This window comes from Borostomias antarcticus (assembly GCF_949987555.1).
Source record: "Borostomias antarcticus genome assembly, chromosome: 24".
NCBI lineage: Eukaryota > Metazoa > Chordata > Actinopteri > Stomiiformes > Stomiidae > Borostomias > Borostomias antarcticus.
The window spans coordinates 12,176,389-12,200,341 of NC_140257.1; the positions used below are offsets into that span (position 1 = coordinate 12,176,389).

General features: G+C 43.0%; 1 protein-coding gene across 1 annotated transcript; it reads right to left on the minus strand.

Annotated features, from left to right (window-relative positions):
- Positions 1-923: 923 nt before the first annotated feature.
- On the minus strand, positions 924-22,170 carry LOC311325143 (V-type proton ATPase subunit d 1-like; the record flags this gene model as incomplete). Its single annotated transcript, XM_084457804.1, has 8 exons — positions 924-1,085; positions 9,529-9,600; positions 17,126-17,302; positions 17,632-17,709; positions 18,045-18,124; positions 18,786-18,964; positions 20,542-20,713; positions 22,041-22,170. The coding sequence occupies 8 exons, from the start codon at positions 22,168-22,170 to the stop codon at positions 924-926; spliced, it is 1,050 nt and encodes a 349-aa protein (XP_084313930.1).
- Between the last annotated feature and the right edge of the window lie 1,783 nt (positions 22,171-23,953).

Consider the following 23,953-nt stretch of genomic DNA (forward strand, 5'->3'; position numbering starts at 1 on the left):
GAGCTTCTTGTAGGCTAGCTGCTGCTTATGTTCACCTCTGCCAGAGAAACTATGTCCCACTGGAGCTCCCTGTCCAATGCATTAAGTTGTAGCCACTTCTCTGTGTCTTATTACATATTCAGCATTGTTATGACACGTGAAAATTTCGGTACCAGGACCAGCATGATACATGGTACACGGCTTAGCCCGATGGGCAACACGGGTGCCCCCACTTTCAGTACATTCTTATCATTCTTTCCACTTGAACTGGAGGACATCAGAGGAGGATATAGTTGGAATCAAATTCCAGGAAATGGAGAGAGCCAACCTGGACCTTCTGACCTTGATAGGGATTTGGTAACACACAGGCTTACAAGGATAGAAAAACTACTGAGAATTAGCTCTTACAATGTTTATAACAGTGTCTTGCACCAGTTATACACAAGTTGAACTGCATGTGTTTTTCATTTAGTCTCATAATGGTTCTTATCTTTCCTTATATCCTGCTATTCTTCATTGTTTTATACCTCCAGCAATGAACATGTACAGTAACATTTTGTGTAGAATTATTCAATTTTGTGTGTTGATATTCAGAACAATAATCTATGACTAGCTTTTGCTCATTTGATATGCCAATAATCTAGGACAAGCTTTTGCTCATTTGATATGCCAATCCAATATTTGGCGTTATTTAAATGGGATGGCAAAGATGTTTATCATGGGCTTTGGAGAAGGTGAAAGGTAAGATACACAAATAATTCACAGAGAATTACACAAAGAATTCATTTAACCTTTAATGAGTTTTAGAATCTAACATTTTTGTATAGCAATCTATCTCAGTTCTAATCAATCTATGTTCTGTATGTCTATAAATGATCAGACCATTGAAATGAATCCTACACATAAGATATGGTTGTCGTTATTATATTCCAAAGTACATGACCCTAGAAAATGGGTATGTAGTTGTCGATCTTGGACTTCTGTCGTTGTGTGACACACTCTGCAATCCAGATGATGTTGCGAACCTCTTGTTCCTTCAGTTTAATATAGGAGTAGAACACTCCGAAATGGAACTGCTTGAGGAAGGCCAGAGTGTTCAGCTTCACCTGGGAGAGAGGGGGAGGAGTCGCGGGAGAAAATAGAATTGCCCTTAATGTCATAAGATTCAATATGTTTTTGGATCACCCATGTGAGGGCCCAGAGGAGCTGGCAAGACATAGGGATTACAATTCCTTTCTGTCTGTCTGACAGTCTGTCGTCCGCATGGGTGTGTATTTAAGGTTTTTAGCCAATCACATTGCATTGGGCAGTGCAGTACGTTTTTAGCCAATCTAATCGTGTTGGGCGGGTGCAGCTTTGAAATTGTTAACATTTTTGGCCAGTCAAAATGGTCTTGGGCGGATTGCGTTGGGCAGATGCAGCCTGTTAAGAATCAGATTCAGACAACTTATTGATCCCAGAAGGGGATTATGAGACATTTGCAGCCCAAAATCCCATCCACAGATAAAAACAGCAAAACATTTCACAGACAAGAGATATGTCAAGAGACATCAGGTACAGTTCAGCAGCAATGATGTTTACTACAACATAAGCCAACCTATAAATATGAAATCACAGTACATGTACAGTAGATTCACAGTTTCAATAACAACTTAGTGGCTGCTGTCGGCATTTGATAGACTAATGGCAGAAGGAACTAGAAATGGTTCTCAGAGAGCACAGACCTCCGCCCATGAATGCATTTCGTGCATTGTGTGCATGCACATGCATGCAAGTAGGACATGTTTGATATTGCTGCAGGCCGAGACCTTTATATCAGTCCAAACCTTCCCATGTCGAGACATGGCTATTTCAATTGACAATGAATGGACAATGAGCAAAAGTTAAAAAAAAAAAAAAGAATGGAGGTGAATGGCTGGCCATGTTTGGGCGGCTCATGGACCCACCCCGTGATACAGATCCGCTCCAAAATTTTATGGGTTCCAAGTTGGCCCATGCTACACCCCTTTGACCTTGTTTAATGAAAATTGGTCTGGTAGATTTTGTGTGATCCTAGTCCAAAAAAATGAATGGTGGTGAATGGAGAAAACAAGAAATGGCTTGTGGACTCACCCCGTAATTCAGATCCGCTCCAAAACCGAATGGGTTCTAAATTGGCCCATGGTACATTTCATGAAAATCTGTCTAGTAGTTTTTTTGTAATTCTAGTCAAAAAAATGAATGGTTGATGGCTGGCCGTGTTTGGGCAGCTCGTGGACCTGCCCTGTGATTTGGATCCACTCAAAAATGTAATAGGTTCTAAGCCCATGTCATACACCCTTCCACAGAGTTTCATAAAAATCGGTCAGATAGGACGGAGGTAATGAAGGACTTGAAATACAAGAAGCACAGCAGATTGTTCTCCTCTGGGGAGCGATGTACCACTGCCCTAAAGGCATTATAGTTCATGTTTCTCCCAAAGGCAGCCTAAGTCCCTCTGTCAGACTCCAATAGTCTTGCAGCAGATTTTAACTATACCATTTAGTGAGGCCTTTACCATTCATTGTGAGGCCCTGGGGCTCTTCCTGTGTATGCATTGAATTAGAGATAATGGACTTGTACAGAAAAGTGTGTTTTTGTTGCCTGCCTTTGAGCCTCTTACTCTCTCTCGCTCTCTCTCTCTCTCTCTCTCTCTCTCCCCCCTGTTTTTAGTTAATGTAAGGTAGCCTAGTGTCGGCTACTGTAGGATTGGATTCCTAGTTTTTCCCTTAGCTTAAAAAATTGTAGGGTGTTACCAGCATTATAGTGTATTGCTTTTTAGTATAGTTTTATTAGCTTTCTAGGATTGTATCAGACTAGCGTGCACAGTGCCCATAGGAATTGTGTGGTATAGGGTATTGATTCATGGATTGACCGATCTATAGTACCTATATATCAAATATCCGTAACCCATAGCCTACAGCAAGTTCTGCAGGGATCACCTCAAACTAAAGACACACAACTAAACACCCAAACAACCAATTAAAAATTAATCTTACTGTAGGTAAGATAGCATTACGATTTATGCATAGTGCCGTGGAGCCGTCGTGGTCTATCAATCAATTGATCTATGTGTTTACTTAAATATTCGGCCTCCACACAAGGACCTGGCTTCACTCAAAGTTTGGTTTTGGCTGTGGGCATACGCACATGTGGAAGAGCAGGGCTGTCTCGGGGGGTGGGGGGTGGGAGGGGGGCTTCTCTGCAATGCTCTACTATCAGGCCTACCAAAGAAAGCAATCTCTAAGCTACAAATGATACAGAATGCTGCAGCACGAAGACTAGACGAAGGGCACACATCACACCAGCCTTAAAATCACTACACTGGTTACCAGTCAACTCTAGAATAGACTTTAAAATACTATTACTAGTCTATAAATCTCTCCACAATCACTCACCAGAATATATTTCAAACATGCTTGTTAAGTACATGCCCAACAGACCACTCAGATCCTCAGGTACTGAACTCTTAACAGTTCCAAAAGCCAGGACCAAGAAACACGGAGAGGCAGCTTTTAGTTTCTATGCCCCCAACCTCTGGAACACCCTACCGGAGTGCCTAAGAAGGGCCGAAACAACGGAGGTCTTCAAGCGAGACCTCAAGACGTACCTTTTCGACCTAGCCTACAATCACTAGCTAGGAACTTGAGACACAGAAAGGCAGCCTCAAACCTACCTGTGAATCCTCTATATACATTGGTCCAGTAGATGCCCCACTGTCGCCCGCAGACAATAGATACCCCCGTGTCAGTTGTGGATGTTGTAGTACTTAGTTAACACACACGTACACACAGACACACACCAGTCCACACCCAGCTTAGGCCTGGACCTGGGCCCAGTTCCCTTTCCCCTCACCCTACCCCGGGTCCGTATCCTTTTCCCACCCCCAACCCTACCCCCGACCCCTGCCTCTAACTGGACCCAGGCACACCTACACTCACGCTCACACACATACAGACATACACCAGTCCTGGGCTCAGATCCCCTCCCCCTCACCCTAACCCGGGTCCGTATCCTCTTCCTACCCCAACCCTACCCCAGACCCCTGCCTCTACCTGGACCCAGGCACACTCACACACACACTGACATACACCAGTCCTGGGCTCAGATCCCCTTCCCCTCACCCTAACCCGGGTCCGTATCCTTTTCCTACCCCCCACCCTACCCCAACCCCTGCCTCTATCGGGGCCCAGGCACGCACACACACACACACACACACACACATTAGTGTTTGCCACACCTCTCCCATGATGCTCTTAGCCTTTCTTGCTCTGAAAATGTAGTTTGACGTAATGTATTGCTCTATATATGGCTCCGTGTGCTACTAACCCTGTTCTGCCTCCCCTCTCCCTAGTGCCTCTCTCTCTCCCTCCTATCTTCCAACCAGGTCCAGTGGATGCCCCACTGTCACCAGCAGACCACCCTGAGACCGATAGATACCCCTGTGTCTGCTGCAGATGTCGAAGCAAATTAGTTAACACACACACACGCACACACAGACATACAACAGTCCACTTCCGGCCTTAGGCCTGGGTCCAGTACCCCCTTCCCCTCACCCTACCCCGGGTCCGTATCCTCTTCCTACCCCCACCCTACCCCTGACCCCTGCCTCTACCTGGACCCAGGCACACTCACACACACACTGACATACACCAGTCCTGGGCTCAGATCCCCTTCCCCTCACCCTAACCCGGGTCCGTATCCTTTTCCTACCCCCCACCCTACCCAAATCCCTGCCTCTATCTGGGCCCAGGCACATTTATGCACACACAGACATACACCAATGTTTGCCATGTCTCTCCTATGATGTTATTAGCCTCTCTTACTCTGAAAATTTAATTTAATGTTATTTATTGCTCTATAAATGTTCTTAGCCGGTAGACAAACATACTCCAGGAGCTTGCTCGATCGTCTCGTTGAGAGGGGTCAGGGAAGAATTTTTACAGCTCACTTATCTGGCCCCCGGGTGATTACTGTTTTTTTGCTTCCCTCTGGAATATGTAGGGGTGGGATGTCTGCCCACCTCCCTTGTTCTCTGTAAAGCGCATTGTGTTGCCTCTGGGTATGAAATGCGCTATATAAATAAAGCTTTGATTGATTGATTGATTGATTCTCTGGGGCGGGGGTGCTTGTGACTAAGGGAAAAAATCTCACTCCAAACAGTTGGTCAAACTTGGCAGGCCTGTGCAAGAGGGACATGTTTGGTATTGTTGCGTCCATTTCATCGATCATTTCTCAAAGTAATAACCCGTGTGTCTCTGTGACCTTCCCACGTCGGGATATGGCTGTTTTAATCCCGCGCAGCACTCTGGTGGTGAAGTGCATGGTCGGCCCATCCACCATACACCCGTCCACTGTCCACCCACACATAGACTAGTTGATAGGGTACAGTAACCTACAGTTAAGCCTATTGGACAGGATTAGAGAGATGGATGATCCCCCTAGGGGGAAATTTGGTGTTTCAGCAGTGGAAAAATTACAGCAAGGTTGGAAATGCAGATACAGAATGCGCATAGTCGCAGTAACCATAAGGACTATACTGTACTGTAAAATTTCATTGTAATAATTTCAGACAAAATATCTTTTTTTATGGAAAAGCACTACTTTTACTCTGCAGCCTTCGCAAAGCCCTATGGATGTATTATTATTATTTATTTTTTTGTTTTAATCCACATATAACATATTATATCTTTAAGAGGCCGACTTTGCAGCAGGAATATCAGTCTCGAACACTGAAGAGTAGCCTACAAATTAAAGAGCCTAACAATATGAAATGTTAATGTTGCTTTGGGGGAGATATAGTGGTGGTTGTCAGTAGGCAACTCAATGAAATTCATTTGCAGGTCTACAGACAGACTTTTGTATGTCAAAAGAAGGCTTGCCTACTATCTGAATTGTCGTTTTGTGACGTTAAATTGGTTATGTATCGGCTTGTAGCCCTAGTAAAGCCCTATTCGCACGGGACTACTAACGAAGCCAGACTCTGTGTAACTGCATTGGATTTAATGTGTGACTAGCCCTGATCCATATCTGCTATTTAAGTGCAATAAGTTGCTGTTTATGCCTCCGCCGGAGGCCTTATGGTTTTGGGTTGTCCGTACGTCCGTACGTACGATGTTTGTTAATGCAATATCTTGGGAACGCATTGACGGAATTTCTTCCCCTTTGGTACAAATGTTCACTGGCACTCAAGGATGAACTGCTTAGATCATGGGGGTCAAAGGTCAAGGGTAACTGTCACCTCACAAAAGGCGTTTTTGGCCTAGTGAACACGATATCTCAGGTATGGCTTGACAGAATGTGTTCATATTTGGCAAAAATGTCCAGTTGGACTGAATGATGAACTGATTAGATTTTGGTGGTCAAAGGTCAAAGTTCAAAGTCACTGTGACCTCACAAAATGTGTTTTTGGCCTGATGAACACAATATCTCAAGAAAGGCTTAACGGAATTTGTTCATATTTGGGTAAAATGTCCAGTTGGACTCAAGGATTAACTGATTACATTGTGGGGGTCAAAGGTCAAGGGTCACTGACCTCACAAAAGGTGTTTTTGGCCTGCTGAACACGATATCTCAAGAACGGCTTCACAGAATTTGTACATATTTGGCCAAAATGTCCAGTTGGACTTAATTAGATTAATTGGATTAGATTTTGGTATTCACATGTCAAAGGTCAACTGAATGTTAACTGCAACTTGCATTGTTTGGCGGAAGCATTTAGCCGCTACATGGTTTTTCTAGTTATATAAAAGGTGTGGAGCTACATGTAGCCACCTTGGAGAAAAGGCTTTCATCTTCAGTGAGTAACAAAATAATATTGTCTGTAGATGCGGTAGCCTAATGTAGACCGAGTGAAACCAGGCCAGGTCCAGCCTGGCTTATGTGCGTGGCTGGCTTGTTTCTGTTCAGGACTGGTAGGACGGAAGATAGTCATGCCACTGAAATAGCTGTGAATTGAAATTACATTAAATAATGTCTGATAAATTAAGATAGGTCTTGTCGCCTGGACACATCAGTTCCAATGCTTCCAATGCTAATCCAGCACAATAAGAGTGGGATAGCCAGTTAGCTCATGAGCTCACAACAACTAGCAGCAGCTTCCATAACATTAATAGAAGGGGTCAGTCGCTAAAGAAATTACACTGATGATAACATAAAGTCATCCCCTCCGGGTCTTGAACCCCGTTCTCCTGTGTGGGAGTCCAATGCTCTCATTGGAACAGGATCTGACCTATAAGGCAAGGGGTAATGTTTGGAGTGAAAGGATGAGGTTTGGGGGTATAGTCCCATAAAATCATCCCCAAAGGGGTCTTGAAACCCAATTGCTTTCACTGCTACTCTACTTGGAGTGGAGATTGGCAAATTGATTTTGGTATCCTTTTTCCAGTCCCTAGTGTGGGTTGGGTTTAGAATAAGGGTTGGGGTTGGGATAGGATCTGACCTATAAGGAAAGGAGTGTGGGTTGGGGTTAGAATAAGGGTTCCCTGACCTATAAGGCAAGGGGTAAAGGTCGGAGTGAAAGGTTGATCATGTGGAGGTTTGGGGTATAGTCCCATAAAATTATCCCCATCCCGAACCCCGAACTCCCGCGTGGGAGTCCATTGCTTTTACCGCTACTATACTTGTGCAGTGAATATTGGCAGGTTGATTTTGGTGTCCTTTTTTTTTTGGTGTGCTGGGACTATTACTCTTGTGGTGCCAACAGAGAAATGCAGGTCAACATTCAACAGAGGGAGGGAGTGATAATGGGACAAACGCTATTCTAGATGCGCTGGCTTACAGCCACGCACAAAAGGTCTAGGGCGCAAAGAATGGTCCCTGGCAGGGCGGTAGCCTATTCCGGGGTATAGCCCCGAATAATATACTGACCTGGACCAGGGTTAATGTGTGACATGCTCCGGCATTTTCGGTATAAGTGCCCTATATAAAAGCTATTGCTACCATTTGAAAGAGGAGATCTTTTGCTTTCCAACGGTGTAAAATATGTTTGGCAGCTCCCAATATTGGCTCACAGAAGTCAGCTGTCTTATCCCCTTGACTTGATGTGCCAAGCGTGCGAACACAGGTTGCCATGGTCCAATCTAAAGCGCGTATGGTAGTTTTTTTTCTTAATCTCAAATGGTGAAATGATAAATTATTAATACCATGTTTGCATATTATTTCCCTAAATAGATGTTTTTTGTAACAAAATTCAAATATATTGCATCATTTTTCTACCGTATTCGTCTGTCCTATGTTCAACAGCACTCTCCACCATCAAGACACCAAATAATAAATTTAATTTTGGGGTTAATTTAAAGTCGCACAGAAATGAAAAAAGCATTCTGTCCCATTTTGGTTCACATAATTGGTCATAGTGTTCACCCATTCAACGATGTATGCCCCAAAAAAATACAAAATTCTACTTTTGTTGTAATCTTATATGAATGTATATAATTTCTTACTTCCTGGAAAACGGTAGATCACATGCAATTACGACACCAGGTACCTTAGATTTTAGGCCAATAATCTGACGACATCCACCCTGTCAATCAAAACGTCAACTACTCTGCAGCCTCAAGTGTTGAATATCCCGCCCGCTCGATAACATTCCAATGAAATTCATCTAAACCTTCAGGCGGAAATACGTCAAAGTACGGAACCAGGATCTTCTCCAACTTCCCTTTCGGTGTATCTTTAAGGATTTTTCCTATTTCTTTGCTTTGAACTTGTCTACCCGGGGGTAATGCCGCGTTCCAGATAGGATTTTGAGCCCGTAAGTTACGACTTCAAGTCACGGCTCACGACTTCATAGCATTCCAGGCAAACTGAGTGCGTGGAATTCTGGATAAATGTAAACAAGCCAATATGGCAAAAGCTTGAGATTTGGCACACTGTCAGAGCTGGCAAGCTAAACATTGTATGCCTAATTTCGCTATGTTAATAAATCGTACGTTACATAATTTTATTTATTGACATCATCGACTTTTCGCAGTTTGCATGGTCAAGTTCAGGTTTACCTTAACGTTAGCTAGCTAGTGCTAGCTAGCACTAGCTATCTCTTGTCAACATATTTGGGCATCATTACATATCCTACACATAGTAGATTGTAGTGCATAATCGTTTGTATTATTTTGATTACAAAGTAAACAATTACTTTACGTTGCCCTAAAAGTTATCTTTGTCGTCGTACCCATGTGGGCTGCCATCTTGTTTAGAGGGCTGTGTGACGTCAGAGAGTGCAACTAGGAGTACATCGATCTGGTACGAGTTCACGGGTGGGAAGTTACGGGTTTGACTGCCATACCAGTGCATTTTGACATGTAGAAGGTTGGAAAAACACGGGTTATGGGTTGCCTGGAACACGCCATAATAGGAACCCAGGCATGTGACCCTGAGGTAAGGAGAACATGGGTGTCGGGAGGGGGGCATCTGGGTTGATGGGGTACATGACAATGTGGAGCGAGACACATCTGGCAATTATATTACTGGAACATTTCTTTCTACCCTGTAGCGTCTAAAGATTTATGATAGCAACAGAATGAGGCCTACCTCTTGCTGGAAGAATCTGTCCTCCAGGGTCTTACATCCTGGTTCTGCGTCCTCAAAGATTACTTTATAGTCCTGGAGGGCATATAATAGCTTAATTAATGTAGGCCTATATAAATATAATGTATATTATTAATTTAACAGATGAGCTAAGAAGCCATCCCCAAAAAACCTCACAAGGCTGAGATCTGGCAAAGAAAATAGTCCCTTTATTCAGGACTATTCAGGATTTATTAAGGCCAGCCGAACGCTCTGTTTTCAACATAAAAATCCATCTGCTTTCGCATTGAAGTAGTTTGTATTCTAGATCAGTGTATCTGCGATTGGGGTTGATTTTGTCAATGCCACAGAGACTTGAAGTTTAGCTTCCTGAAATGTCTAGCCAAGGAGATGTAGGATCCCCTCTGCGGATAGAGCTTCTATGCTCAGTCGGCGATTTGTTTTACCCACATACTGTAGGCCACAGGGACATGAGAGGACATAAATTACATTGGTAGAGTGACGTAATGAATTGTTTGGTCTTGAATTCTTTCTTGGTAGTGTGGCTGACTAACACATTGGCTTTCTTGTGGTTGTTGCAGGAAGTGCAGTGGTGCCAGGGGCAAAAAACATTCGGGCCATCTATTTTCTTTCCATACCAGTCAGAGGACCAAGAAAAATCGAAAAACTGGTATGCTGTACTACTTATATACCGCTATTAGTAAACAAATTAAGGAGATAATTACAAAATACTGGCACATTCTCTCTGCTGATGATGTTGGTCAAAGCCTGCTTTCCAACACTCCCCTCTTTATTCATTCCAGAGCCCGAAACATCTGTGACAGGCTGGTAAATGCTGATGCCTATACAGAACAAGGAAAGAAAATAGATGGCCCAAATGTTTTTTTCCCCTGGCACCACTGCACTTCCTGGAACAACCACAAGAAAGCCAATGTGTTAGTCAGCCACACTACCAAGAAAGAATTCAAGACAAAACTACTCATTACATGTCACTCTACCAATCTCATTTATGTCCTCTCATGTCTCTGTGGCCTACAGTATGTGGGCAAAATGAATCGCCAACTGAAAGTATGTATTAATGAACATAGAAGCTCTATCCATATAGGGTATCCTATGTACATAGACACTACTATAGACATTTCCAGGAAGCTAAATATCCAGTCTCTACACTCAGATTCTGTGTCATTGACAAAATCAACCCCAATCGCAGATACACTGATCTAGAATCCAAACTACTTCAATGCGAAAGCAGATGGATTTTTATGTTGAAAACAGAGCATCCTGCTGGCCTTAATGAAACTTTTAATCTGACATGTTTCCTTTAGCCATGGCTACAGTACCTGCATCTCCATGTTCCAGCCCACCCTCTATAGTGTTTACTTTTCATTTTATGTATTTATTTATTCTACTTATTTTTCAGCCCAATTTACCCAAAATTCCAGTTATGTGGCTTTCTCTCTATATCATGACACTGCTTGTGTACATTCTGAACCCATTTTCAGTTGTTGACAATATAGGTATATCCATGGTAGCCCTTCCGTATTGTTGTATCCCATTAACAAGCTCTCACTAATTGATAGGCTACTGACACTCTCTCCGCTGCCTGGTAATCCTTAGCTGATGAGCTGCATCTTGTATGAGATGTCTTTGTCCTCTATATATTGTTGAAAAACCTTCACTACAAGCAGTGGTACTGATGATAGTCAAGTGACTGAAACGTTTGCTCTCCTGTCCTGTAATTTTATTTTTTTCACCTTAGCTCTTCACTTTTGCACTGCATCATGGCATGAATGTTTTTTCTCTATATAAAGAGAAATAAAGGGACTATTTTCTTTGCCAGATCTCAGCCTCATGATGTTTTTTTGGATGGCTTGTTAGCTCCAAATATTTTTTGGTGTGCGGGTGTCCTTTGCCCCAATTGTGTAACTTTACCCCAGATACCGACACACCCCAACACAAACTTTTGCTCATATGCATGCCTGGAGTCATTTGCGCAGTATCATTCATCTGATTTTGCTATTTAACAGATTCACCTAAAAACTAGTGTGATAGTTATTTTAGACTTGTCTTGTCCAAAGATTTACCAAGATACGTTCAAAAGGTTGAGTCTGGTTTATTGAATGAAATCAAATACTTGCGCAAGGACTTCCTGACAAACGCAGCAAAGGTGGTTCAGTCAGAGAAGTGAGGTCAGTCACTTCTGGCTGTGGCTTATGTACAGTCCAAAACAAAGGTACAGTGTTTCCAGGATGTGATTGGCTACTGCATTGTACATGAATGGCAGGCGTGGCCAAAAGTAAAGACATGTGACATGAGAAAACAAAGAAAACAAAAGTCTGAATCAGGACGAGGAAAACCAAGGTGGGGCCCCTCCGACCTAAACAAAGAGATGAGGAAGAGCTATGCAGAGTGTGCTCACAATCACAAAAGGGGGGGAGAGTTGGTGTTTTACATTAGACTGAAACTGGGGTTTTGCAGGGGACTTGGGGGGAGGTGATAAATTACAAAGACAAAGGCTAAGGTGTTTGGATGTAAATTCCTGGACAATCCCTCATTTGTGCCTGAACAGGCACACAAAAATAAAATCCAAACACAGTGTAAACAGTCAGCTATGCTATACATGTGGAAAGGAAATAATCTCTCCACTAGGTGGAGAAAAAAAAAAAAAAAAAATCTCTTTTTTTTTTTTTTTTTTAATTATTTTCTCTCAACGTGCAAAATCACACACCAAAACCCCTGCTTCAGAAATTTGACAGGAAACAAGATAAAAAAAAAATGACATGATTATATACTATTTATAGTCTAAGAGTGGACAACCATTCACCAAAAAACAAACTTGATTTAACAAGGCAAAAAAAAGATAAAATGGTTACCAGTGTAAGAGGGGCAAAAAACCTCTTGGTCAATTTAGAGGAAAAACCCAAACTTATTTATCAACTCATGTTTCAATCATTGCAACTCTTGTAAACAAATATGATATGTTTCAGATTATTTCAAAGTTCATTCACTCTTGTGAGGAGGTGACCGGCAAGGTCAGTCTCCGATTGCTCATCAGAGGAGAGGAGAGTGTGGCGGTGACTGTCAAGGTCACTCTTGTTCACAGTGTATCCCAACAGTCATTTAGGTGGCACTTCTCTTTTGGGCAATAGAATGTCATTTGGGGAATGCAAGGCGTCTTCTCTTCTAGATCGCAACTTCGATGTCGCGTTGCTTGAAATCAGTTATGTTCAATGTTAGTGTGTGCAGGTGTGTGTGCGTGTGTGGTGCATCTTGTGAGGAGGTGACCAGCAAGGTCATTTTTCCTCCGATTCCTCGTCAGAGGAGAGGACAGTGTGATGGCCCATGGTTTTGGCCTCTGAGCCCTCTGGTTCAGCTGCATTCTGATCTCCTGGTGTTTGCGATCCCTTGGTGGACCGTCCTCTGCTGCTTGGACCCGTCGGCAATGGCTTGCATGGGTCCAACAAAGTCCTCTCAGATCGCTGTCTGCGTGATGAGTAGAAACTGGTACGGCCCGAGCCACCTCGGCGAGTTCCAGCTCCTTCGTCTGTGGTCGTGGACCAGGACCCAATCCCCAGGAGAGATGTGATGCAGGAACCCCTCCTTAGCCTCAGGAAATGGCGGTCTTCACTCTGTTGGAGACATCTGTTAACATCTTCCGCCACCCCTGTTTTTGAAACATGATCTGGCCCGTGGGCTAGTTTGAAAGCATAATGAAAACATGAACGAGGTAGTACAGGTTTGTCATTAGGCCCTAGATACAGGTTAGTTTGGTGGTGGAAATGTGCACTTAGTCCTTCATTTCTTTTCTCCGCAGGTGGAGCAAATGCTTGTAGGTCAGAAATGTAGGCTCTTGAACTGAACCCGGTCCATCCCTGTACTGCTCCACTTAGGGCCGGCCCGGGTCGTGCTGCCGGAGGGCTCACCTCGGCGCTCCCGCCTCCAGCACAGGCTGATGAAGTGCTCCGTCTGTGGATCCACAGATGAGAGAGACAAACAGAGACAAAACAGAAGAGCAAAAGAGAGTCCTCTGGTCTGGTCTCCCTGTTCCCTTCTTTGGTCAGGAACGGTTATTCAACAGTCTGTAGGAGATACTCAGAAACATGGTTAAGCGCAAGCTCCTGCTTTGGGGAAAAATGTTGTTATTCTGTCAGGAAAACTTAAACAGGGTGACTGTTCAAGTGTCATTTAGAGCCAGTCTGCAGTATCCTACAGTGACAAGTGACATCAGGGGCAGCGTTAGAATGACTTCAACACGCCCAGTCCCCAGTCATGATCAAGGCAATTGGGTTTGGCTCTAGCATTTCTCTCACGATTTTATGAAAATAAAATAACCATATTCTCGCCTCAACAAAACAACACCCCCTAAGGGTGAAAGCAAAAATTCCCTGAAGTCAGGATAAAAATAGAGATGGGTCAAAGAAAATGACACTAAAATGAACTGGCTTCATTTACAATTAACTAATCAAAATACTCCATCAAAGCTTCATTTGTATAGCTAAAATTTGTATATCTAAAACCTTCCCTCTTCTGCATTTGAGGACAGAGTATTTGGGCACTGCTCCTGTTTCATACTTATCTGTCGCTCACAGTGAGTTGGTGACATGGCGTTGGTCTGCATCTCACGAAACCCAGATCGCCCATCTGTAGGGAAACAGGCCAGTAACCTCCATCTCCACCTCCGGTCTGTGCCCGTCTCCTGGTTCGGCATTCGCCCATCACTCCCGGAACGACAGTTGTCTGTAAAAAAACCACTCAGAAAAAACACTCAGGCCCGATGAATGTGCCTTAAACTATAAACATGAGATATTTAACATACTCATTTAAAATATATATAAATTGGGTTATGAGATGCTGCATTCAGATTAAGATACTGGCAACCCTTATCTATTCCCCCCACTATTATGCACAACGCTTATGTCTTAAGCTACATATCAGAAAGAGAGACAAAACAAACAGTTAAAACAGACAAACAGCAGGTCCCAAGCAGTCCCCAGGAAGGCATGATCCAGGCTCCTCAAAGACCTGCCGCCCAGGGTCCATAGCACCTGAAAATTAAGACTCAAAACACAGACTGGGTTCAATAGCAGAGGAGAAGGCCTAATGCCAGCTCCTCAAAAAACACATTATCATTATATGAATGAAAATTCATACAGTAGAAATGCATAAAACGAACAGCTTATGGCCATTCATTGACTATTGAAACAAAACTCCTGAAATCAAACACCTATTCAACCCTGTCAGACTTTTGAGTTCGCTCTACATCTATTTTATCCTGTTTATTTACCTTAAAAATTAAAACTCTCTATCTTGGCTAGTTTAAAATCACCCTTATGGGTTGTTCAAGGGAAGTCCAGCAGGTGGCGCTCGACTTCAAAATCGGAGGCTCTTCCTTCCGGACCTGTTCGGACAAATACCTCGTAGAAAGAAGGGGCGTGGCTAATGGCGCAACAAGTCGAGGGGGGGAATCTAATTTTAAATCAGAGTTATTCTGCTGGGGAAATGGTGGAGAGACTGTTTGCTGAATCTCCTTATCTTTCCTTCCTGACCTAAAAAAAAACTCTCTCGTTCTACTCTCCCAAATCTTAAAAACAGACCAGTCTAGAGAATCAACAGGCTTCTCCCCCAACCCTCTAGCTGAGCCCGAATCTTAGAATTTAACACTAAAATGTCAGATGTGGATGTAAGAAATCGAAAATGCTTTAGCACATAACGAAAATCTGCCAACAAACGCTCGCAGAATAATGCTTGAGCGCAACAATCTCCTCAGGCTAGACACGTTTAGCAGTAGAAATTCCTTACATCCTCCAGCATATTTTAATAGCTTGTGTTACAGGGACACCTAGTGGTGATCCCAAAATGTTGCATGTATGACCCGGATGTGGTCTTTGGCCGTGCGCGGGGAAATTTAAAGAAACAAATCCCTAATAACTCACGACGCAGCCTAAAACCCCAAAACAGCAATGAAAGGAAACCTTATGGTTAACTCACGGCGGGAAAGCACACATTAAGACACATTAAATTCGCTTAGTACTCACCCAGTCAGCGAAGTGCTTTGTTCTCTTCTGGCTCAATGGCGGAACACCGCGATAGCGGAGTTTTCCTTATCTCCTAGGCAACCAGCTAGCTAGCCTACTGGGAATCTAGCAGAATTTTAACAGTCTAAAAAGGGTACAAAACAATACTTTACCTGGATCCATGGCGCGCATAACAAACAATAATCAAGAGCCGAGGCTCAAACAGTGAACACATAAGACGAACAACCCCCCGTGCACATGCAAGAGAGAACGTAGCAGACACACGGGAACGCAAACAAAGGACGACCAAACGACGACCAAAACCGACTAATATACGACTTAACACACAAACATGAAACAAAAGCCCACGTTTACAACAACACTCTCGGCTGCACTAGCAATTTGGTCCAGGCTAAACCATGATGTCTAGATCCTACCAAATATGTACAGCCCCTCTGGTCAAAATCTCTACCAGAAAACGCGGATTGCAAAACTCTCAATTCCGCCCTGTAGCTACATCTCCATTGAGCAAAACTCTCTCAACGTGCTCGCGGTTAAAACTCTCCGCGACCGGCCAAAAGGATAAAATCTATTGCTGTTCACATCTCCTTAGATAGTTACTTACTAAATACCCACGCTGGGGTTTTCCGTTTTCAAACAATCCAGACCAACAAGCTGAACCAAATCAAGGCAAATACAACTCAGAACCACAAGAGGGTTCGTTTAAACGTACCTGTGAGCTTTCAAGAATCCAGTGTAAGAACTGAGGAAATAATCTCACCTTGCGCTCTGGCGCAAGAGAGAAAATTGATTTTCCAACGCCCACTATGGACCCGACACGTCTGCCGATCAGTCCTTTCCACTGGAATCCCGAAGCAAACGCAGGCAGTGCTCCCATTCCCGTTCGCCAAACTGTGATAGTTATTTTAGACTTGTCTTGTCCAAAGATTTACCAAGATACGTTCAAAAGGTTGAGTCTGGTTTATTGAATGAAATCAAATACTTGCGCAAGGACTTCCTGACAAACGCAGCAAAGGTGGTTCAGTCAGAGAAGTGAGGTCAGTCACTTCTGGCTGTGGCTTATGTACAGTCCAAAACAAAGGTACAGTGTTTCCAGGATGTGATTGGCTACTGCATTGTACATGAATGGCAGGCGTGGCCAAAAGTAAAGACATGTGACATGAGAAAACAAAGAAAACAAAAGTCTGAATCAGGACGAGGAAAACCAAGGTGGGGCCCCTCCGACCTAAACAAAGAGATGAGGAAGAGCTATGCAGAGTGTGCTCACAATCACAAAAGGGGGGGAGAGTTGGTGTTTTACATTAGACTGAAACTGGGGTTTTGCAGGGGACTTGGGGGGAGGTGATAAATTACAAAGACAAAGGCTAAGGTGTTTGGATGTAAATTCCTGGACACTAGTCACCGTACATGGACACATCAGCTGATTTTATAGTGTTTTTATGATGTGTTCAAAAACCCCTGGTTCCCAATAATTAAACAAAAACATTCAAATCCCCTGAATAAAAAGCCTAAACCCCAGATGCTGTAGAGAAATTAGCCACAGACCACAGGCTACAGTCACTCACAGGGTAGCAGTTGGCCACAGCCTTGACCTGCTCATAGTCCTCGGCTCTGGCCAGCAGCCGGAGGCCCTCGGGGTGCAGCCTCCCACAGGAGGGGTACAGAGCGCTCCTCTCCACCACATTCAGCTCTGTCCCGAATGAGTTCACCGTGATGATGAAGGCCCGACGGTCAGCCTCAAACTACAGCACACACACACACACACATACACACACACACACACACACACACACACACACACACACACACACACACACACACACACAGGAGGCACAGTGTGATACACACACGTGGTAACACGAACACACTGCATAACACAGGTGTAGAACGCACACCAGTGAAGCCATTGTATAGTGTTGATCACACAGCCCACTGTTGCAATGCTTATAATATAATAGCTGGCTTTCAAATCCCAGAACTGTGAATAAAAAATTTAAAAAAAAGCATGTGTGATATGTGAATATGTGTGACTAATAGTGACAAGGGGAAGTATTATATTAGATTACAGTACCTCCAGGATAGGACACATAGTTTCCTCAGTGGCTCCCCCAAGCTCCTGGCACAATGAGTGGAATGACTCTAAATAAGCCTGGCCACAACAGAGAAAAGATTAGATCAAGCCTGATCTCATCCTGTCCAACTATTCAGTAGTCTCAGTAATAACAAGAGCCATAACGGCAATGGCAGGGATAATATCTAAACAATAATTGCTATCTTAACATGTGTTACATATGAGATAGAGTTCATGTTTTTAACATCCACCCCCATTTGACTTTATATCACCCCCCCCCCCCCCTTTGACACACACACACACACACACACACACGCACACACACACACACACATATTCATACGTGCACTCACAACACACACAATATTGTGATGCCAGCTACTGAATTGAAAATCTGTTATTTTTCAGCTCACCTTGTAGAGTTTGTTCCTCATGACCTCGGCTCCCATCTCATCCAGGTCGGACTCGGACACAGCATCCTGGAAAAAAGAAGCTGACAAAGCACACAGAGTCATGGGGTCGGCTGCATTCGCCTTATTCACCTCAGCTGCCATATTGGTCAGTCTGATGTAATTGCGGGTGCGGATGCGGAAGTGCCCGTTGACTTCAATGTTAAAAGTTCACTGTTAAAACACCACTTCAAGAACCAAAATAGTCAAAATAACAGGCTGAATACACTATGGGGGTTACAAACTCATCATTACCAGACTCTGATTGTTTTTCACTGCCGTTGTTTTCGCGTTTGGAAATACATGGGAGTGAATGCAACTATGGCTCATTCACCTCCATGTATTTCCAAACACGAAAACAACGGCAGTGAAAAACAAGTCTGGTAATGATGAGTTTGTAACCACGATAGTGTATTCAGCCTGTTATTTTGACTATTTTGGTTCTTGAAGGGGCGTTTTTACAGTGAACTTTTAACATTGAAGTCAACGGACACTTCCGCATCCGCACACCAGACTGACCAATATGGCTGCCAGGTGAATAAGGTGAATTGGGTACAATAGTGAGAAAGTTCTAGCAACCCACCACCGACACGCTTGTCTCAGCAAATCAAAACAAAACTGTCATGATTAGATCTGTAGTGGGCTTATTTATAGTCAGTGAGCCTGGCGCAGTGAGACTGGCACTGGGCCCAGTACAGAAGTTACCCAGAGGAGTGTCGACCAGGATGGCGGAGTAGAGCTCAGAGGGGTTGCGGGCGATGCCGACCGCTGCCATCTGGTCGAATTCCCCTAGCGGGTGACACCGTGGCAACAGCTCGGCTACGTCTCTTCTCCTCAGGGCGCCTGAGATCAGTAGCACCACGTTGTCAATCATGTAGCTGTAACTATGGCAAAAGAGACAGGAACAGGAGGGAATGAGGGCCTTTAAAACGCCTCCTTATCTTTCTCCGCCTTCAATAACTGCAATTCAACCTTGATATGATCAAACAAGCAAAAGGCAATAGTAAAGTGCTATGGAAAAACATAAATAAATTAACAGGAAATGAAAACCCCAAGTGTGGCAGCATACAGCTAAAATCAAATGGTGTCATACTAGAAAATAGCCTAGAAGTAGCATCACATTTTAATAATTATTTTATAAATTCAGTTATTGAACAGGGACAGAACTTCTCCAATCCCACTGCTCACCTACCCCGAGTCTCAGTGAATGACCAAACAGCTTTAACCCTGACACTCGTAAACGAGGCAAAGCTTAACAAAAACCTATCTACTCTGTCAAGCAGCAAAGCAAAGGATATATACGGTCTGGATACAGCACCACTAAAAAAGCAAAAATACCCCCTAACTTCACCAATAATTCACCAGGGACTGCGGGTGGAAATTAGCTGTTTAGCTATAACCTTGTACAGTGCATCTCTCCCTATTCTATAGGGTAAATGTCTACTTTACCTTGTCCCTGTCTTAAAAATAAATGAAAAATCAATCAAAATCAACCATTAAGCTGCCAGACTGGCTGATAAAGAAAAGAAAAGTGGAGGGAGGATATAGTAGAAGCTTTAAAAAAAAAAGAAGACCCATATATTTAAGCGGGCATTTCTGTAACTCGCCAGCTCTGCCTTCTTTGTTATTCATTGTGCCCTCTTTAATGCATAATTCTTTCCTGTTTTCTTTTTGTGTGTTGGGGGGGTGGGGGGGTAGGGTAATATTCTATGCTCTGCTTCTTTGCACCTATGTTTTTCATCTCTGTGTATCACTTTGTGACCATGTCTGTGAAAAGTGCTTTATAATTCATCTTTACTTACATAGGATTTTAAAGTCTTTGAAGTGGACAGTGGTCTCATATTATGCACTGACATGAAAATTGTATTCATGTGTAGCATCTTCGACATAGTCTACTGATTATTTTGTTACGGTAAGGTGATAGGCCATCTATATATATTTGGGTTACTGTGTTTTTTGGAGAGAAAGAAGAGAGAAAGAGAATTTAGAAATGAAAAGAGCAACATTTCAAGGGGAAGGAATGCATAAATTAATCAAATGTGACAGGAGGGAGGGAAGAGGGATGGAACATTACATTCGCATTATATTATTGTACACATTTTCATAGCTGGACATGGTTGAATTCAAACCCTGATTTACTGCCTCCATTTTTTAGAAGTACTCCCAAGTCCTAAATCAGAGAACATCAATCTGTTAGAGGGGGTTACCTTGGATTAAGGTTAGGGTTATATGTTTTCACAGCAAGCCTAACAGAAATACTCTGTGATTTTAGTTGACCATAGAGTAAAGGAATCAATGTATGAATTGCAATGCAACTAATGCATTAAAATAAACCTAATACTGCAACCATGATTTGTCATGTAGTATTATTATACAGAATATCATATCAGTCAGTATTATCTGGAGGAACTAATTTGTCCTAGTGCTGGTCAATTGTTATGCTGGGCATATGTAGGCCTACGTCATGTAGTCCAGGAAGGTGGAGAGTGGTGGGAGACAGTGTGAGCGCAGGTAATGGAACTCGGCCAGTAGGTTCTCTTTCAGTTTCTGGTCAACAAGGGACACAGTCAGGTCCTCGCTGGAGGAGGACAGGATGCTGCCGTAGTCCGTGCTTTGCAGGTGTAGTTTCATGTCTGCAAGAATGTGTCATTGGGAAAGGAATGAGTCATTTAAGGTGTTGAAAAGATCCACTTCAGTCTGGGCCACTGTTGTTATATAGTTCATATTGCATCCTGCATAGGAACATAAGTTACAAAGTGTAGTTAATGAGAAGTCATGCCTCAGCTACTGGTGATACTTCTGCCTTATCGGCCCTGTAGCCTATGCCCATGTCCAGTGCATGGGTTTGATTAAAATGAAATAAAAACAATGAGAATTCTCACCCTCCTAGAAGAAAAGTATTGTAATCCATCAAGTGAAGAAGTTATGTCAAAATCCATTTCTGGATACGTAACCCCTGACAAATAACTCCATAACTCATTACACCCACACCAACATCTGATGATGACTAAAGAATACACACACACACACACACACACACACACACACACACACACACACACACACAAGCACAGGGTATTCTACCATCATTAAAGGAGTAGTAAAGGGAAAATGCATGTTTAGCCCTGTTTTAAGGTTACTTATGTACAAAAATGTTGACAAAACTAGCACTTTTGATAAAGTCTGATAATTGCTCTACCACCGTTTAGGTCATACAATGGATGTGGGTGGGCACCTTGAAAAATCTTTCAAAAACATGTTAAATTCTCGATTTCAAAAGACAAGAAGCTCACCGAGAGGGTAATTGGTGTCCGTTGGTGTTCTGACATCAAATTCGCCGCAAAGTATGAATCCTGTGGGGTTTTATTGATCATTATGAAATCCATTGACTTGTATTGAAGCGACCATTGTAGATGTTTAGATAAATCCACAGAGGGGATTCAGGAAGCGGAACTACTTACGGTATTGTTATTGTTTACAGTATGTTGCTAGGCTACCTAGTTTACGGAAGTTTACACACGTATGTGCTGCGACTAAATAGTTCTATGCTTTTCCAGATGAACTAGAATCTTACTTTATGGCAAATTATATGTCAGAACGCCAACTAACACCTTGGTGAGTTTCTTGTCTTTGAAATTTAGAGTTTAACATGTTTTTTGAATGATTTTTCAAGGTGCCCACCCACATCCATTGTATGACCAAAACGGTGGTAGAGCAATTATCAGACTTTCTCAAAAGTGCTAGTTTTGTCAGCGTTTTGATCTGAACCATTGTATATGATCATAAGAAACCTTAAAACAGGGTTTTAAACGTAAAACATGCATTTTCCCTTTACTACTCCTTTAATATTAGTGTGCAAAGGTTATGTAAGCGTTACAGATGAACGGCTAATGCAGGGAATCAGTGACAGGCGAACAAAACTAACTATCCGTATCATACTGTACCATATTACAAACTTACCTTCCAGTGTGTCACATTGTGCCAGGTTATGGTAGTCAGAACGGGTCAGGATCCCAGCCTTCAGTCCTCGCACCAGCCCCTCCAGATAACCATGATCCACATTGAAACTAAGCTCTGGGCAAACTAACATCCTTACAAACGATGCTATGTCTGTCTTACACTCTCTGTGTCTTCACTTGAAGTTCAGCTCTGTCTTCCTCTTTAGCCAATATGAATTCTTGCCGTTCCGACTGACTTCCCCATATTCTTCGCTGACTGATTCACACGAGATCTCTCCTTCCTCTTTGACACAAGTCATGGTCTTCCGCTCTTCTATCTTGAGTCAAGCACAGGATCAGCCTCCATGGCTGGCGCCCCTGGATGTTATGAGGGGTTAGGTGCCTTGCTCAAGGGCACAACAGTAGGCATGTGAATTTAAGCATGTTTATGCATGAGTGTATGTATGTATGATCTATGTATTATGCATGTACGGTATGTGCATTGTGACGTAGTTGGCAAATGTATTGTGTGATGCAGTGGCCTGGAGCCCAAGTCAAATTTCCTGGCCAGACATAACGGTATATATTATCTTGTCAAGTGGTCTGACTGAACCAGTGACTTTTAATCTGATGATCTAATCACAACTCCATTGCTGAACCATGACTCTCAATCAGCATCTTTTCAGCATCTCCAGGCTTCGTCCCCTTGTTTCCAGGAAAAGGTCCTCCTGAGGTCCCGTGTTTCCAGGAAAAGGTCCTACTGAGGTCTACTGAGGTCCTACCTGTTTCTCTTGCATCTAGTTCCAACTGTCCCCCACACCCTTTGTTCTCTGCACTCTGATTCTCACTCTTGCCTGGGTCAATTCAATAAATTACTGCCATGTCAACAAATTGATAGGAATATATCTTGGTTTGCTCATCAACATCAAAAGCAAACATCAAAACAAACAGCACACACTACACATGCATGTAGAACAATCATATCATATGAATGAAGTGCAACAGTTCAGGGTCTAAGTGCACCTAAGGTGGTTTCCATGTCAGCTCAGATGCCAGATAGGTGAGATGCTCTGCATCTAATGCTCCTGTATCTCATTCTTGATGGGAGCAGATTAATTAGACGGTGAGCTGGATGACAGGGATTTGCTGTAATCTTTGTAACCTTCCTAACGATTCTGGTGGATTAGATAGAGGAATGCGTGGGGAGACTACTGCCGATGATTTTAGACGCTCTGCATATAACTCTCTCCAGCCAAGTCCTGTCCTGAGTGGTTGTGTTGCCGTACCAGACAAGGATGGAAAATGTGAGCACACACTCTATGGCTGATCTGTAAAAGTGAGTCATGGTTATTAGTATATCTTGTTAAGTCAACATTTTTCATAGGCTTGCTGCTAAATGTTCAGTATGTGTTATTATGTGTTATACCATGGCCTGGGTTAATACTCTTTTCTGATTGGCCAGCAGACATGCGTTAAAACCGTGTATACGCACACGTAGTTCGGCTGAAGTTTAATTACCGATCTAAATTAATGCGCCGGCTTTGACAGCAACCCAAATTCCCAAATGCCAAATTCAGCTAACAGAGGCGAACGTTCGTCGCAAACCTGTTTTCATCAAACGGTCACATTTGAACGGCTTTTAATGAACGTTACAAATAGTTCGCATAAACGCAACAATCCCCATGGGAGCACATCTCCAGTAAGCCTGGGTCCATTGTTAGTCCAGGCATTTTATGAGACAAAAGGACTCAATATGGAAAAAATTGCAACAGAAATTGTTTCAACTGTTTTAGTCTCATATGTTCTTTATAACATATCAAAAGTCCCCCAAAATCCCAGTGGTGGAAAGTAATGAAAAATGCTGATAAAGGTATGTGACAAATATCACAATTTCCAATTTTCACCTATGTAAAAAAAATTATTAATGCATCAATC